The 16424-nt window shown below is 57.2% G+C and overlaps 2 protein-coding genes across 9 annotated transcripts in view; one reads left to right on the top strand and one right to left on the bottom strand.

Annotated features, from left to right (window-relative positions):
- The window catches only part of BAHCC1 (BAH domain and coiled-coil containing 1), a 318708-nt gene that overhangs the window by 140030 nt on the left and 162254 nt on the right, over positions 1-16424 (top strand). The window lies entirely within an intron of this gene.
- Positions 1-16424, bottom strand: part of SLC38A10 (solute carrier family 38 member 10) — a 39696-nt gene that overhangs the window by 4333 nt on the left and 18939 nt on the right. For 2 of the 5 annotated variants that reach the window (XM_025468279.3, XM_025468281.3), the window contains exons 10-14: positions 16020-16126; positions 7211-7382; positions 1801-1968; positions 1058-1513; positions 373-504 (exon numbers count right to left, since the gene is read on the bottom strand). In XM_025468279.3, the coding sequence (XP_025324064.1) occupies positions 373-504; positions 1058-1513; positions 1801-1968; positions 7211-7382; positions 16020-16126 (1035 nt within the window). The remainder of the gene's footprint in view (positions 1-372; positions 505-1057; positions 1514-1800; positions 1969-7210; positions 7383-16019; positions 16127-16424) is intronic. The other 3 variants (XM_025468280.3, XM_025468282.3, XM_025468283.3) reach the window with 3 other exon arrangements.

The following is a 16424-nucleotide window of genomic DNA, read 5'->3' as shown; positions in this document are numbered from 1 at the left end:
ACCACCTGCCCTCCCAACCGGGTCACCGGGAAGGCACATCCTGAAAACAAGCAGCGTCCGGGGGCACGAACACCCCCACTCTGGCGGTGCTGAACGCCACTCCTATTAGGAGCAGTGACACAGCCGCTTTAAAAGAGCTACAAATGGGAACAGAAAACCATGTGACATGATGACAGATGTTTTTTAAGAGGAAAAAGAGAAGAAAGGCAAAACCTATGTGGCGGGGGGCGGTGGGGGGGACAGGGGACAGAGAAAGCTTCCCCCCCAGGACAGGCACCTGCGGCTCCTTCCCGGTCATGGCTGCGGGGCTGGAAAGAAGGGGCAGATGGCTCGGGGCCCCAAGGAGGATGCGGCAAAAAAGCCAAGCCTTACCCTCCAGCTTGCTGCCAGCGTGGCCTCCGCCCTGGCCTCCTCCGCCCTGGCCCTCCGCGTTCCTCTGCTCTCGCAGCTCTGCCTGAGGCCCAGCCTCGGGGGCCAGCTTCAACAGGAGGGGAGCCTTCCCGCCTGCACACATGGAGATTGGAGAGGTTGGCAAAGAACTCAGAGGAGTGAGGTGGGGAGGCAGAAGGGGGGTAGATGCTTCCTAAAACCACCCTCCTCCCCACCCCCCCACCCGTCAATTTATATCCGACCCGATGATTACCGGGGAAGTAATAAAAACATATTTAACAATCCCATGGGCTCGTGGCGGCGAGCCAGCATTAACTACCTTCACCAATTAACATGCGAGAACCGTCCTAAGTGCGCTTAGACGGCACTTAACAACGTGCTACCTGTCAAGCGCTCCAGCGCGTCCCCATGAGCGCCCAGACACATGGGAGCAGCGCAGCACCTGACACTTAGTGGTCCTGCAAACAGTGTGGCAGACACCACGGCAGCTGTCAGGCCACCACCCCCAGCTTCCCCAGCAGCTGCAGCAGGGCCACTGCACTCACACGCTCGCGTGATCTTGGGAGCCGAGTGTGGGGGGGTGTCTGAGCGGAAGGAGGAACGATCGATTCCTGCTGCCCCACATTCCTCCCCCCAGAGGGGCCTCAGGGGCCCAGATGACACCCACCGGGCTCGCTCTTCTCCGCCAGCCTGCCCAAGGCCCCTGCGGCCCGGCCCGGCAGTGGGACTGCAGCGGCTCTCTCCCCTGCGCCGGCTGCCAGAGCGTCCTGCCCGTCGGGGGGCAAGGCCTGGGGCCCTGGCTGCAGACCCCTGTTGCCTGGCCCCTGGTCCTCCTTCATGGGCTTGATGGCTGGCTGACCATTTCCTTCTGGAATGTTCTGGGGATCTTCAGGGAGACCTCCTGCTACCTCCAAGACCTGGTCCTGTCTGGGTCGGTCTCTCTCTGACTCTGGCGGAGGAGGTACCATCTGCGCCTTGCCCCCCAAAGCCTTTTCATCCACGTGCTTGGACGGATGCTCACTCTCCTCCGGTTGGTCTTGGTCTTGACCTTCGTCCACCACCACCTTGTCGTGAGGGACAGGGGGCTCGTGGCGGTGGGCCTCGCCCACAGGTACCGCCACACCTGGAGGAGATAGACACGTCAGGGAGCCGGCAGGGGAGGCTGGCCCGGCCCTCCTTCCCAGGAGTGTGAACGGAGTCCCGGTGACACGGGCTGGCAAGTGCTACCTCTCCCAGATGGGACTGTTTCCTGAGCGCTGAGGCTACTTCTAGAGACTGAGAAAAGGCGCAGCTGCGAGCCAGCTGGAGGGGCCCGGGGGACGACATGCGTCTGAGCCACAGGAGGAAGCAGGAAGGCCCAGAACTTAGGCGGGCCCCTCCCCGGCCCTCCCGCCACAAATGCCACCCCACCTTGGCCCGGGCGGTCCAGCTGTGCCTGCTCCTGCTTCTCCTTGGTGCCTTCCCTCTGGGGCACGTTCACGGGGCCCTTAATCTGGGCCTGCTCCATCTCATCTTTGTCATTGGGCAGCTTCGGCTTGTCTCGGCCGTCCTCGGCCACGTCCACGACTGGATTCTGGCCTGCAAGCCCGGCACAGCTAATTGAGCAGTGTTTCCGCGTGGTTACACCGCCCGTCAGCATGGGACTGGCGGTTTTCCCTAGATTGTAATCACATTTCCTAGTCGAATGGCAGAGCCTAAACAGTTATTTTTTTTTCCTGTTCAATCATTAGCAGCTAAGTACCACAAAAAACTGTCATTTTTCATGTGTATTCATAACAAAAATATGTCAAGATGTAATTTACACCTAACTGGGTGCGGAAAACGGCCGCGCCATGGAGCACCGGCCGCTGCCACCAGATGGCAGCACGAGCCCGCATTTGCCACATAATGGGAGCTGCCGCCTGGGGCCAGCATCTGCCCAGGGTCCCCCCTTGGGGACAACCACCCTGCCACACCACACCCCCCACTACAAGCCAGCACTGGGGGTGGTGGGGGGGGGCTGAGAGATGCTCAAGGAGAATGCTGCTGGGAAAACCCACGCATGACCCCGCCCACAGTAAGATCAGCTCCAAGGAAGAGAGAGAGGGCCACACGCAGAGCCAGAGAAGCAGCGCCTCCCCCGCCCCTACGCCCCACGTCTGCCCCACGCCCGTCCCCACGCGGCTGTCCATGCCAGCTCGCCTGCACAGCAGAACGGAGTCTGTTAGGACATGGTCTCTATTTAAAAAGTTGGCAAATGTGGCAGAAACTAAACATCCTGGGAAAAGATGCTTTAAAGAACCATCATTTCATCCCAGAGACCGGAAGCAGCCTCTGTGACCCATCTCAGGACACCAGCCGCCCCAAGGCCAGAAGGGACGGGCCTCTGGCTGTCCCCAAGGAGAGGAAATGTCCCAGGCGGACCGATCTGCTGGCCCGGGGCGGTGCCCTCACCTGCATGGGTGCCAGGTGGCAGCGGGGACAGAACCCTCACTGGATCGCTGCGGGGACAGGGCCCTGCCAGGTGGTGGGGCAGAGCCAGCCAGCAGGAAGCAGACTCTGGACTCTACAGTTTAACCAAGTGACTGATAACAGTCAGCGTGTGAACGTTCCCGAGCAGGTGAATCGTCCCAGTCTCAGTCACACAATTAACCCCTTCCCAGAGTTTCCATGCTCACCCAGGAACCACTGTAAATCAAGGGGTCTGTCCAACACATCACGAAGTTAAGAAAAAGGGCCAGAAGGGGAAGGAAAAACCGGAGAAAACAGGAAACTGCCGTGCTATCATAGGACCAAGCGGCCCGCACATGGTCCTGTCTCAGCAGGACCCAGGGTGTCGCCATGAGAGCCAGGGAGGCCTGGCGGGGGCTGGGCCGAGGGGGGCCCCCCGTGCAGGTGGCAAGGCGGGGACCGATGGTGGTCGAGTCAGCCTGCGGGGCCCCTGGAAACCGCGGCGGGGGACACGACTCTACCACCTGTGAGGTGCACCTGGCCGGGTGGCCCCACAGTCCACAGCGACCAGAGGCGCTCCCCAAGCTGGAAACGGCTCCCCAGGGGCACAGTCTGCCAGTAGGGCCTCCCCGCCAGCCAAACACAGCCTCGGGATGGGTGACCGAAGAGCAGCTGGGGCCACGCAGACGGGATACAGAGAGCCATCAGGATTGTCACCCCCGGGGACCAGCAACCCAGTGACCCAGGGCAGACCCACGCCGAGCCCATGTCTCTGCCACATTCCACCCGGTGCTCGGAGACCAGTGGTTTTCAGCGGAACTGCACTGCACGTGACAAGGGATCCACCTGACGGTGCTGCAGGCTGTGCACCCCCGGGATAGGCCAACGGACGGTCACCCATCGGGCCTTCCTGTCCAGGGTCCACGTGGGCATCAAGGCCGTAACTCTAGCTCAGCCGGAAGGACGCCCAAAGACCCCGACACTGTGCTCCGGGCTGTCTTTAGAATCAGGGAGGCAGTGTGGACGGCATGACCCCTAGAGTGGCCCTGCCCACCGCCGAGGAAGCCCGCAGCCAGGGCCCGGGTCGGGGGGCGTGCTGTGGGTGGCTGCTATCAACCAGCCTTTCCCCGGGGGCCCGGAGGTCAGTTAAGACAGAAGGCAATCATCTCAGACCATCAAGCTCCAATCATACCAGAGTCCACAGATGGGGTCCCTGGCCCCCTAGAGGACCCCGATTCAGGAGACACACGGGACCCCAGGGCCACGCACTTGTAAACCCAGAGCAGCCGCCTGACAGCACTTGAGAGAGCCAGGCCCTGTGTTCAGGTGGCTTCCCGTGTGACCAGTTTCTGGCGCCCCCCAAAGCGCCTGCCCTGGAGGTGGCTGTGGGAGCGGGCTAGGGAGCGCGGGGTTCTCAGACCCCCCTTCGTGGTCTGGCTGGCAGGCGCAGCCTTGACTTCTGCATTTTCTCACCTTTCCAAGTTTGCGGAGTTGCAACGGCTCCCCAGACCCCAGCCTCCTGCTCAAGGGGCCACAGGGGCCCCGGCCTCACTCCTCAAGGTCCCCTAGAGTGGGAAGGTCTACCCATGGGCAGAGGTGGGCAAGTGGCTCCCCAGGGGCCTCCGAGGGCAGGTCCAGGTCACTGGGGGCTGCACACGTGAGGCAGTGCCCTCCCTGCCCCAGGGGACCCTGCAAATGTGGTCTGGAGGGGCTGGCAAGGTCGCCTGGGAGGGCAGGGGTGAGACGAGCTCACTGCGGCTTCCTGACACACGTGGCCAAGGAAAGCCCCTCTCGGCAGGGACCAAGCCGCCGGGCGGAGAGGAGGCAGACGTGTGTAGAGCTTTGTCTCCCTCACACATGTGTGGTACCTGCCACAGAGTGGGGACACTTTCCTGCCTTGTGCAGGGGCGAGCCCTTGGGAGATTACGGAGCAGGGGGCCCTGTGACGAGCTCCCACTCGGGCCTGGGTCACCCTCTGCCACCTGCGTCCAGGGCCATGGCTGTGCTGCCACCCACAGCCTTCAGCCGGCTCCCCAGCCTGACACCCAGAGGCCCCATCCTGCCCCTTCTTGTTTCTCCCCCCAGAGCAGAAGCAACCGCGCACCCGGGGGGCGGGGAGAGCGTGCATCAGGGGTGCCCAGACACCATGACACAGGGTGGGGACACTGGGAGGGGAAGGGGGAGAGGGGACGTGGCCGCATTCGGAGGACGGAGCCAAACGTGTTACAGAATCCGACCTGCGCTGCCGGACCCTCCGGGGTGCTACCAGATAGGAGATAAATGGCCTAATTAGGCTTTTTAACAGATAATTGCCTCGCAGGGCCCAGCAACCTCTTTCTTCCACACGTGCTGTTCACCACACCACCACGCATCCCGGGCTCAACTCTCCAGGAGTGCCAGTCCCCGTGTCCCCAGCAGGGTGGGACCGCCATCATCTGTCCCAGGGCCAGTTCGGGGCTCTAAGGGAAGCTAGCACCGTTCTGGCCTCTGCAACATCAAAGGGACCAATAAAACCCCACTGCAGGCTGCCGGGCAGAAGTCCGACAGGGCGCGCACGGCGCAGGCCCTGCAGTCCCAGCCCTGCTTCCACGAGGCGGCCCGTCAATTACGGGGGAGGCCGAAGGCGAAAGAAACAGAGAACGCGCTAAAAACACACGGCATGTGCTCCTGAGGGGGGCCATGTGTTTTGTTACGGGCTCGTGGAAGAAATGGAAACCAGATGTGGCCTCGGCGGGCTCCAGGTGAGCCCGCGGCCGGCTGCCACGACAGGATGCAGCTGCCGGCACAGGCCGTGGACCACGGCGGCACAGCACCATGGGGACAGGCAGCCCGGTGCCCCCGATGCCGGGGAATCCACGGCCGGCTGAGCCGGGGTCACGGGTGCCCGAGTCCAGCTCTGCCAGGGCCGTCAGCAGGGGCAGGTGCATGCCACACACTTCCCTCTTCAAGTGGACTTTCTCCAAGTTGCTGAATCCATGTAGCTCGGTGCAAGACACACTCAGGTGGCTGCTGACCATTCTGTTTCCCTGGTGAACCCCATCATTCCCAGGGGTCCTCTCTGCAGACTCCAAAAGGGGAATCTTTTTGCCAGCCCTCATCATCCCAAGAAGGCAAAAGAGAGCAGAGCCTGCTCCTCGGAGCCCCAGGAGAGACTGTTCTCCCACAGGGGAGGTTGTGGGGGCGCCGATGCCAGCCAGGGGCTCTCGAAGTCCAGGCACAGACACTGCTGGCAGGCCCAGCCCAGCAGGGACCCAGGACACATTCAACTCTCTTGCCAGCCTTCTGGGACCTTTTCTTTGTTGATCATGGAGGTGGGGTGACCAGGGCTCCTACCTGGGGCAGGCTCTCCTTTCCCAACACTGTCAAACCCACCAGCACAGGCACTGTCCCCCTGCAGGGGCCTCCCCGACAGGGGCATGCATCCTGGCAAATCTCAATCCAAGCGGGGGTCTATCTGCAGAGGAGGGGAGTCGGACCCACATGGACACACGATTGGTGTGAATGCATAAAACCCAACCATCGTCAGAGCAGAAGCCCCCAGAATGAACGTCACCACAGAAGCACAATCCACCAGGGAGTGCCCCAGCTTGATACCACTCAGCGCTGCTGGTGGTGAGGGGCCAGCTTGGAGGAGGCTCTCCCTGTACCCTCCTGTCAATGCCTGGGACAGCCAGGGGTTCACAGAACACTCTTCTCTCCCGACCAACTCTGAACACCATGGAGCCCCCTTTGTGCCACGGAAAGCCACGCTCAGCAACCACCCAGCAGGGCGCCTGGCTAGCTCAGCAGGTTAAGTGTCTGCCTTCAGCTCAGGTCATGATCCTGGGGTCCTGGGATCGGGTCCCACATTGCAGGGGTGGGGTGGTCCCTGCTCAGCAGGGAGTCTGCTTCTCCCTGTGCCTCTCCCATCTGCTCATGCTTACTCTCTCTCTCAAATAAACAAAATTTAAAAAGAAAAAAGAAACCACCCTGCACCATGACAGATATGGCCACAGGCGGGGTGACAGCCACACGGTGCAGGCCCGTAGCTGTAGAGGCCAAGTGGTCACCAGCATCGCAGAACAGCAAACGAAGCCAAGGGGTGTTGCTGACTTTGTCCAAAGCAAAACCTGGCTTGAACCCTTATCCCCAAAACAGAGCCAGCAAACGTGACAACAGCCGCCTGTGCTCACCTGCAGGCACAGCGAACAGCGGCCCTGAACCCATTCCCGCTGTCCACTGCCCAACGTGTGCCGCCTGTCCCCTGCGTGCAAACCCCCCGCCCTCTTCTATCACCCAGATGGTACAGGGGCAGGTAAGACAGCCTGGAAGCACCACCTGCGGGCCACAACCTGAGATGATGCTGCCGGGGCCCCGAGAAGGCTGCGGGGCTGGGCGGCCGTGTGCATACCTGGGAGTCGCGTACCTGGGAGTCGCGCTGCCTCTGCCTTTATGATGCCCTCAGCCTCTTCAAGCCGGCCGGCCAGGGCTTCCTTGGCCAAGTCCACCGGGGCCTCTTCACTCACGGACAGGGTGGTGTGTGTGCTGACCATCAGGATGCCCAGGCCAACCCAGAGCACCACCTGGACGAGACAAAGACCCAAGAGCAAAAGAGGTCAGGTAGTCTGTGCGCCCCTGCCCTGTGCAAGCGAGGAGGGGGCATGGGGACCACGGTGCGCACAGGTACCGCAGTCCTGCTGGCTTGCCCACCACTCACGCTGGCCGCTAGGAGACGATGGTCTCTAACTAGTGAGCGTGACCCAGTCATCAGCTGAACCTGCTGGAGCCGGGCTAGCAAGGGGGGAAGGGGTGGGCTGGGGCAGCACGAGGGCGGTCTGCAGAGGAGTCCCCCAAGCCCACTGACCAGGCCTCCTGGAGAGCAGGGGCCAAACCCACTTGCACCCATGGCTACAGAGGTCAGGCTCCCAAAGGCCTTGGTCAGATGAGCAAGAACTTCAGGGCAGCTGCCCAACCCTAAGGAGGCACTTTGCCACCCCCCCCGCACCCCCGCCCTCCGACCCAGCAGGTGTGCAGGCAGCCCAGGCCCCTGGGTACCTGGCTCCTGGGCGCAATCGTTCTGCCCCCCACATCACCCACTGGGCCGGACACGCCCAGAGCCGCCGGCAGGGATGGAAGAAAGCCATGGAGGAGGCGGCTGCTAGCCCTGCTCCGGGTGAGCCTCATCCCCACCCCGACCCCAACCCCGGCCCTCCTGTTGGGGAGCCACAGCTGATGAGACGCAGCCCTCGGTATGCGGTGCCCCAAGCCCTGCATTATGCAACGCCGTCGCCTCCTGCAGCGCCTATTTTAGGACTCGCACACGCTGGACCAGCGCGCACAATTATTTGTGCTGCCATAGCAGTGGACACGGCCATTCGTGCCCTGCCTGCCCCGGCCCACCGGGCTCTCTCCAGGGAGCACTGGTTCCTGGTCCTACAGAGGCTGTGGGAGAGGCCCTGGAGGAGATCTGCCCCCAGAGCCAGGGGGACCACTCCTCACCTCTACATAGCCTCAGAACCAGGATGCAAACCTTTTTCTAGAAGGCGTGTTGACTTTAAAATGCATCGGTTCAAAACAACCCGGGAGCCATTCCTAGGTCCAACCCAGGGGGAGAAGGGGTGCTCCTCGGAGGAAGGGCCTCCGCTCACCAAGGTGGGTGAGGCCAGCTATAGAAGCCTCCAGAACAAGTCCACTGCACGGCTTGGGTGCTCAGGGGCCAAGGACAGGGCACGCTCCCAAGGTCGGCCCTCAGTCCTGGAGGCCTGTGGACACCGGAGGCCCCTGACGGTGAACCCCCGACCTGCCACGGCCAGCTGTGAGGGGGCCACCAGAGGTACACGCAGGGGTTTGGGAGGCCAGAGCAGTGCCTGCAGATTCCACAGTATGACCGGGACCACGACCTCCCACTAAGTGATTGTCCCGAGAGCCTGAGGACGCTCAGCTTTAGCACACCACGTCCTCTCCCCGGGAAGGTAAGATGAGTGGGGCAATGACGGTGTCCAGAAGTGACCAAGGTCATTTTTAAAGGTCAAAAGGACACTTTAAATCCCTTGCATTTTTTTTTAATTTATTTATTCATTCATGATAGACATAGAGAGAGAGGCAGAGACCCAGGCAGAGGGAGAAGCAGGCTCCATGCAGGGAGCCCGACGCGGGACTCAATCCCGGGACTCCAGGATCATGCCCTGGGCCAAAGGCAGGCGCCAAACCGCTGAGCCACCCAGGTATCCCCAAATCCCTTGCATTTTATATTTCTCCAACCAACAGCAGAAATGGCCTTGCTGACAGGCAACAACAGAAGTTCACCTCCTAACCTGGACCCGTGCGGACAGGGCAAGGACAGGTGGGTGAGAGCCCCCAGGACTCGCATGGAGGGACGAGCCGCTCTGCCGGTGTCACCGGCTGTGCAGGGAGGACACTGCTCCGGAGCAGCCTGAGGCTGGCGCCCGCTGGGGCCATCCCTGATGTGACCCTCGCAGCACATCCCTTAGCATTCCCACAGGAGACTGGAACAGCAACATTTCACCTGTGACTTGCAATGACTCATTTTAACCCTCGGCTTTCTGGGCTTAAAAGAAATACATCACACTCAAAATAAAAGACATGAACCTCATCAATGCTGGGGGATGGCAAGCTTCCTGGAGAGAAGACTGTTGACGTATGGTGGATTCATAAGGATGGAGAGGTTCACTTCCACTTCTCACACGTGAGCCTGTCTGAACTACACACTGGTTCCAACCCCGTACCTCTTGCTCAAATAGCCCTGGGGGCGGGGGCCCGGCCGCCCTGCAGCCACACGGCCCGATTCTGGTCCCCAGGCCGGTGTGCTCGGCATCCAACAGCCACCCGGCCCCAGCCTGCTGATCCTGGCCGAGGTGGGACAAAGCCGGCGGGGGGCTCACTTGTCTCTGAGCCCCGGTGTGCATGCACGCACTTATACCCTTCCAGGAGCACCGGGCCGGCCTTCGGGTCCCTGCTTGGGCGCCGCTGCCCGCTGGGCTCCCGACCAACTCAGGCCCGGAGAAGGGCCGCAGGGTGAGCCCGCAGCTCGGCTCCTTCCTCGGGACGGGCAGCTCCTGCTCCCCCTGCTGGCTCCCAGGTCGCAGCACCTCCCCCCACGTCCAATTTCTCCAATTCTTGGGATAAATGAACTCACGATGGCAGACAAAGTTACTTCTGGATTCACTAAGGATTCACGGTGTGTCCATGGTCCTTGCTCCTCCCACGAGGATGCTTCTCAGGACGCTCCTCTGTTTGAGACCATCTGCAGCCCAGGCCCGGCGCACCCAGCACCCACGCACCCTGTCCAGGGACAAGTGCCGCTGTGCCCAGGAGCGTTCCGGTGGGCCGGGAGAGCGGATCCAGGCCCGATGCCGGGACTGTGCCTTCCATCGGAGCAGCAGCTAGAGCTCCTGGGACAGGAGCCAGGAGCCCAGCAGGTGCACCCCCGGACCGAGGTCTGCACCTAACTCCAGCCACACTGCCAAGTTCGTACCTCGGAAGATTTCTTTTCCTCAAAACATTAAAGCTGCGTGTTTGGAAATAAAACACAGCAGCACGTGCGGACAGCATGCCACAGTCGGATGGCCCAGAACTGCCTTGTGACCTGACTCTCCAGAGGGAGAGACTCAACCATCTCCACAGCTGGTTAATTCGGTTTGTGTGCTTTCTGGATTTTAAAAACCATAGTGAAGCAGGCGTAGACAGACGCTTCGGTAACATGATTTCACGTGTGTTTGCGGAGTGTGTGTGGAGCTGTGTGAATGTGCATGTTCATCCCCATGCGTGAAGCCACAGCCTCACCGGGCTCCACAGTGCCTGGGGCTGTCGCGGCTGAGTCAGGAGATGGCGAGCTGGCCCCTCACGCTGCCAGCAGCACAGCCAGGGGTGCAGGCCACACAGATGACAAAAGACAAGTCCTAGCAACTGGGAAGGAGGGGGTGAGATTACCCAGAGGTGCCCTAAGAGTGCAATAAGTGAGGAGGGTAAAGGGTTAATACGTGAAACAGGGAGGCTCCCTGCACGAGCAGGGGGAGAGTTAGTGGAAGAGGAGCTCTGGGGATGGCAGACACGGTCATGCGACCGTCTGGTGGTCTGGGACATGCGGGCTGGACACCACACCCCATGACTGCACAGGGAGGCTGTTAGGTACACACAGCAGATTCACCAGAGCGCAAAGACAATGACACTTTCTAAATTAATCTACAGCTTCAATGAATTCCAATTAGACCAAAAAAACCCAAAAAACTGGATTTAGTTTTGTTAAGAGTCAGATTGACTAATTCGAATATTTATATGGAAAACGAACAGGCGAGCATATCCAGAAATGTCATGAATAAAAGTGAGGAAGAGGACCAGAATTAAAATATCTTGGGACAGCTGGGTGGCTCAGTGGTTGAGCATCTGCCTTCGGCTCAGGGCATGATCCTGGTCCTGGGATCGAGTCCCGCATCAGGCTCCCGCTGAGAAGCCTGTTTCTCCCTCTGCCTGTGTCTCTGCCTCTCTCTGTGTCTCTCCTGAATAAATAAAATATTTAAGAAAAAAAAAAAAAGAATTAAAATGTCTCCAGAGCCGAGCACCTTACAGACTCCACCAGTAAGCGTGTGACTCTTGATCTCAGAATCATGAGTTCAAGCCCCACCCTGGGTGTAGGGATTACTAAGAATAAATAAATAAACTTTTAAAAAGTTGGATCCAAATTTTAAAAAGAAGAAACGATTTCCAGAGTGATGCGTCACCGTGCAGGGGGCACTACGACAGCCATGGCAGCAAGCAGCATGGAAGGCTGCATGACCGGGCAGGCCAGCGGCACATTCAAATGCCAAGTCCCAAAGGAGCCCCGAGTACGTAGAAGATGTAGTCTGTAGGAGTGGCAACACTGCACATCCGTGACAGCACCAGTGATTCGGTGTCTAGGGAGCCCCAAAATAAAACACAGATGATCCAAGATTTTTTTTTTTTGATCAAAGATTTAAATGAAAAAATGAAGTCATGAAAGTACTAGAAATGAGGAAAGAATTTTTAAAAACAATACTGAAGAAGAAGAGCCTTTCTAACAATGACCTTTTTTTCCCCTACAAGAGTCCAAGGGACTTGACCAATGGAAAAACATTTGCAATCTGGCAGCAGCAGGCTAGTGAATCTCCTCGTGCCGTAAGTTCCCAAACTCACTAAAATTGCCTTATTAAGACACTGGCAGACAACCCCGGCCACTCAGACTGGGGTGACACCTCAGAGGATAGAGCTAAGCATGGAGGCCCTGTGAGTTCAGGCTCCCCCAGGATCTGTGGTGTTGAGCACCGGGCAAGAGAGCAAAAGCCTGGAGTTTGTGTGATGCTTGGGGCAGACTCCAGGGGTCAGGGCTGAGGGCTCTCCAGCAGCCAGAACTTGGGCAGCCACCATCCTCAGCGAAGGGCACCCACATTCGGTGTGCAATTCACCCCCCACCCCCCGAGGCACATGCCAGCTACCAGCTATGCAGACAGGCGCAAAGAGCAGCTGCCAAGACGATGGAAGCTAAGAAGAGAACTTAGGAACGTGAGGGCAGGGTGTTAGCTGAGACCCTGGAAGGGCTGTGCCCCAGGAGTGAGGCAAACCAGGAAAAGACTCCCCTCAACTGAACACAGGCCTTCTGCTGGAAGACCCCATCACCCAGAACCTCTACCATTTCTCAAACACAGTGGCCGCAAACTACCAAGCACACCAGAAGGCAGGACTGAGTGACAGAAAACCAAGAGGCTGCAAAGGAGCAAGAAAAATAAATGCTGACAACTTAAAACAGTAGTAATAATGTCTTGGGATATTTAAAATTTGTGGAAAAGCAAAATACACAAGAACAACACCACCAAAGGCAAGAGGAGGGGAAGTGGAGGCAAAATATCATGGGATTCTTGCCTTGTGTGGAAAGTGGTAAAACAACTTAATAGTCAACTTCAATAAACTGCCTTGTATAACCATTAGAACAGAAATGTGCAACTCCAGTTAATAGAAAAATAAAAAATGAATACTTAAAATGCTTGATTTATCCAAAAGTCAGCAAGAAAGAAACAAACAAAAAAGGACAGATGGGACAAGTAAAAAACAGAGCAAGACGAAAGCTTTAATCCTCCCCCCCCAAATCAGTAATTACATTCATTATAAAGAGTCTTAAATACTCCTATTAACAAACTGGATAAATATGCTGTTATCTGAGATATGCTATAAATATAAAGGCACAGAGAGATCAAAAAAGAAAAGAGGAAAAACCTGTATTGTGTAAATATAAATCCAAAACAAAACCGGGTTGGTTACATACTATATCAGACAAGGCCAACTTTAAGGACAGAAGCATTTCCAAAGATAAAAAGAGACATTTCAGAAGAAAAAGGGTCAGTTTAACAAGATATAACCGTCCTAAAACTGTATACTGCTGACAACATAGCTTCAAGATAAAAAGCAAAGCTGATACAACTAAAAGGAGAAATAAACAAATCTACAATTACGGTGAGCTTGCCCTATCTTTCCCATAACTGATAAACAAGATTAAAAAACAGCAAGAACATGTAAAATCTGACAATCACAGTTAGTAACCCGATCTGGCCACACACAGCCTGCCGAGCATCCATCAGAGCAAACCATACGCTGGGTCACAAAGCAAGTCTCACAAATGTCAAAGGACCAAAACTCAAATTTTTCAGTGTGTGTTCTCCAAGCATAGTGGGATTGCACCAGAAGTTGGTACAAGAGATTACTAGGAAATCTCCACGGTCTGGAAATCCAAAGCAGACTTGGGTAAAAGAAGACACGAGGAAAATTTGGAAGTGCCATGACTTGAAGGATAGGGTCAGTCCTTCCATCCACGGTTTGGTGGAACCCCATCGAAATCCAACACGGCTGTGTGGGAGGCAGCTGGCAAGCAGACGCTGCGACTTAGCTGCAAATGCAAAGGGCCGGTGATGCAAAGACCCTCTTGGAGAATAAAGGTAGAGGGCTCCTACCGCCCACCAAGAAGACTCACTGTCAAGCCGCAGCACTCAGAGCGTGGGGACATGCATGGACATGAGGGCTGCATGAGGACAAGACCAAGAGACCAGCAGCAGAAGTGTCCCCAGCAGTCCCTTGTGTGCACAGGTGACAGGTGACAGCAATGCCACCGCAGTGCCAGGGAAAGGGGCGCCATCAGCTAAGAGCCTTCACCTTACCTTCCCAACCATTCCAGACAGAGCACGCATCTGAGTGTGAACGAGAAAATAATAAGCTACCAGAACATAACCTCCGAGGCGACCTGCAGGACCCTGCAGTGGGCAGCATGTAAAAAGCACCCAGCCAAGACAAGAGGCGACAAACTGCACTACACTTGAACGAAGAACACCTGAGGCGCCTGGGTGGCCGTGGCACAGCCTGGTGGGCATCGGACTCTTGGTTTCTGCACAGGTCGTGATCGCAGGGTCATGAGATTGAGACCCAGGTGGGGCTCTACACTGAGCACAGAATCCGCTAGTGATTCTCACTCCCTCTCTCTGCCCCTCTCCACTGTAGGTGCTTGCACACGCTCTCCCTCTCAGAAATAAATAAGCCTTCAAAAAAGTAAAACAAAAATAAATAAGATAAAATTAAGAACACCTATTGGTGAAAAAGTATCATAAAGAACATGAAAAGGTAGCCAAGAGTGAAAGAAAACATTTGCAATCTGTATTTCTGAAAAAAAAAGGATTTAGATCTAGAATCATTTGAAAACTTCCAGAAATCATTAAGAAGAAGACAACCTAGGAGGTAATATGGGGCAAAACGTGAAAGATGTTCACAAAGGAAGGTGCTCACGTGGCTGACGAGCACATGAAAAAGTGCTCAACATCATTAGTCATCACAAATTAAAACCCAAAGGAAGTACCACCACAGGCTCCGGAAGGGAAGGGCTAGCGGCTGGCGTTTGTGAAGGGCACACAGATGCTAATGCAGCTAGAATTCCAACTCGGTGCCAGAGGACCACCTTGGAAGACCAGGAGAAGGCCGGCGAAATCTCCTCAAGCTGCACAGTCACAACCCCAGGACCCGATAATAACCCTGCCCCCGTGGGTCACCGACACACTGAACACACATCGCGGACGAGTCATGCGAGAGCCCCACCGTGTGCTCCGGGGACCCGGGCAGGATCGCGCAGCAGGGAGAACGGGCTGCTCCACCTCCAGCCACGCGACTCGGCTCAGACGTGACGCTGGAGTGAGGAGGCCAGATACGCACACACAGCCACGCACTGTGAGACTCCGTTTACACCAACTCCAAGGACAGGCAAAATTATTCCCAAATGTGTGATCCCGGAATCCGGGATGGAGTCCCACATCGGGCTCCCCGAAGGGAGCCCGCCTCTCCCTCAACCTGTGTCTCTGCCTCTCTCTCGCTGTGTCTCTCATGAATAAATAAAATATTTTAAAAAAAAATTACTCCCAAATGTTAGGAGACAGATGAGCAGTAACCCTCGGAGGGGAAAGACTATGAGACACCACAGGGAAGTTTTGGCATATGCTGGAAGGTTCTAAACCTGCCCTAGACGGTGGCCCTGTGGTTGGTTCACTTGGCAAACGGTCATCAAGCCGCATGGAGAATTAGGTGCTTTGCTGTATTGCTGGCTCTGCAGCACTCCTGAAACCATTACCAAAACATCTTGAAAAGGTAAAGTTCAGTAAGTCCATAAAAGATGAGCAAGAAGCCTGGACGGTTCACAGATAAGGAAATGCAGTAGCTTATAAACACAGGAAAAGACGCTCGACATCCCTGAAGGCTGAAGAGGGAAAGAGGCCGGGGCTCGGCTATGGAGTGACGGTGCGGACCTCTGCGTGGGCCTCGGCTGAAAGCCACTGCGGGTATACACACTCACTCTCAGACACCGGGATTCCATTTCCAGAAAGCTTCCTACAGACACGCTCTCAAATACATCCCAACACTCATGTCCACGGAGGATCGGCACAGCTTCCTCCCTGATGGCAGAGCACCGCAGAGGTGACCCCATCAGTCCCCTAGCGAGACAGTGAGGGCGGCCCCAGCAGGGGAATGGGAACAGGGCGGGGGCACACGAACCATCCAGTCTCTGTATACACACACCAGGCCCCCGGGGACCTCCACATACACGTGGTAGCGGCCTGGCCTAACCCTGAGCCTCCCAGACCCTCAGAACCTTTTATACTAGAACCTCATCTGGGAACACGACCCCAGGCCAGTCCTGGGGGGCACTGAGCAGCACTCACCCGGGACGAAAGGGCGTTCTTGTGGATTTTCTTATAGATCAGAGCTGGACAGATGAAGCAAATGAGGCTCCCCATCGTCGCGCCCGTGAGGCCCAGGATGGTCTCCACTGGGAACAAGAAACAACAGGAAGGGGTAAGCGCCAGGGGCTCCGGTGAGGAAGCAAACGAAGGCTTCCAGCAAGCACAGGTGGGCAAGCCAGCCCTGCCGCCAGGCCCAAGTTCACATGCCTCCAGAGCGCTGGCGGGAGCAGAGACCCACGGCTCTGTGCCCCGAGCACCCTGAAGGGTATCCTGTCTGATTCCGCAAAGGACAGTGTGGGGGTCAGCAGCCCCATGAGAAGCAGAGGCCATGCCTTTCCAGCTAGGAGTCTCGGGCAAGCTCCACGCTCCCTGCACCTCAGGATT

The sequence above is a fragment of the Canis lupus genome, chromosome 9, assembly GCF_003254725.2.
Source record: "Canis lupus dingo isolate Sandy chromosome 9, ASM325472v2, whole genome shotgun sequence".
Classification (NCBI taxonomy): Eukaryota; Metazoa; Chordata; class Mammalia; order Carnivora; family Canidae; genus Canis; species Canis lupus.
The sequence above is the reverse complement of the archived record's forward strand: the minus strand, read 5'-3'. Positions and strand labels throughout refer to the sequence as shown.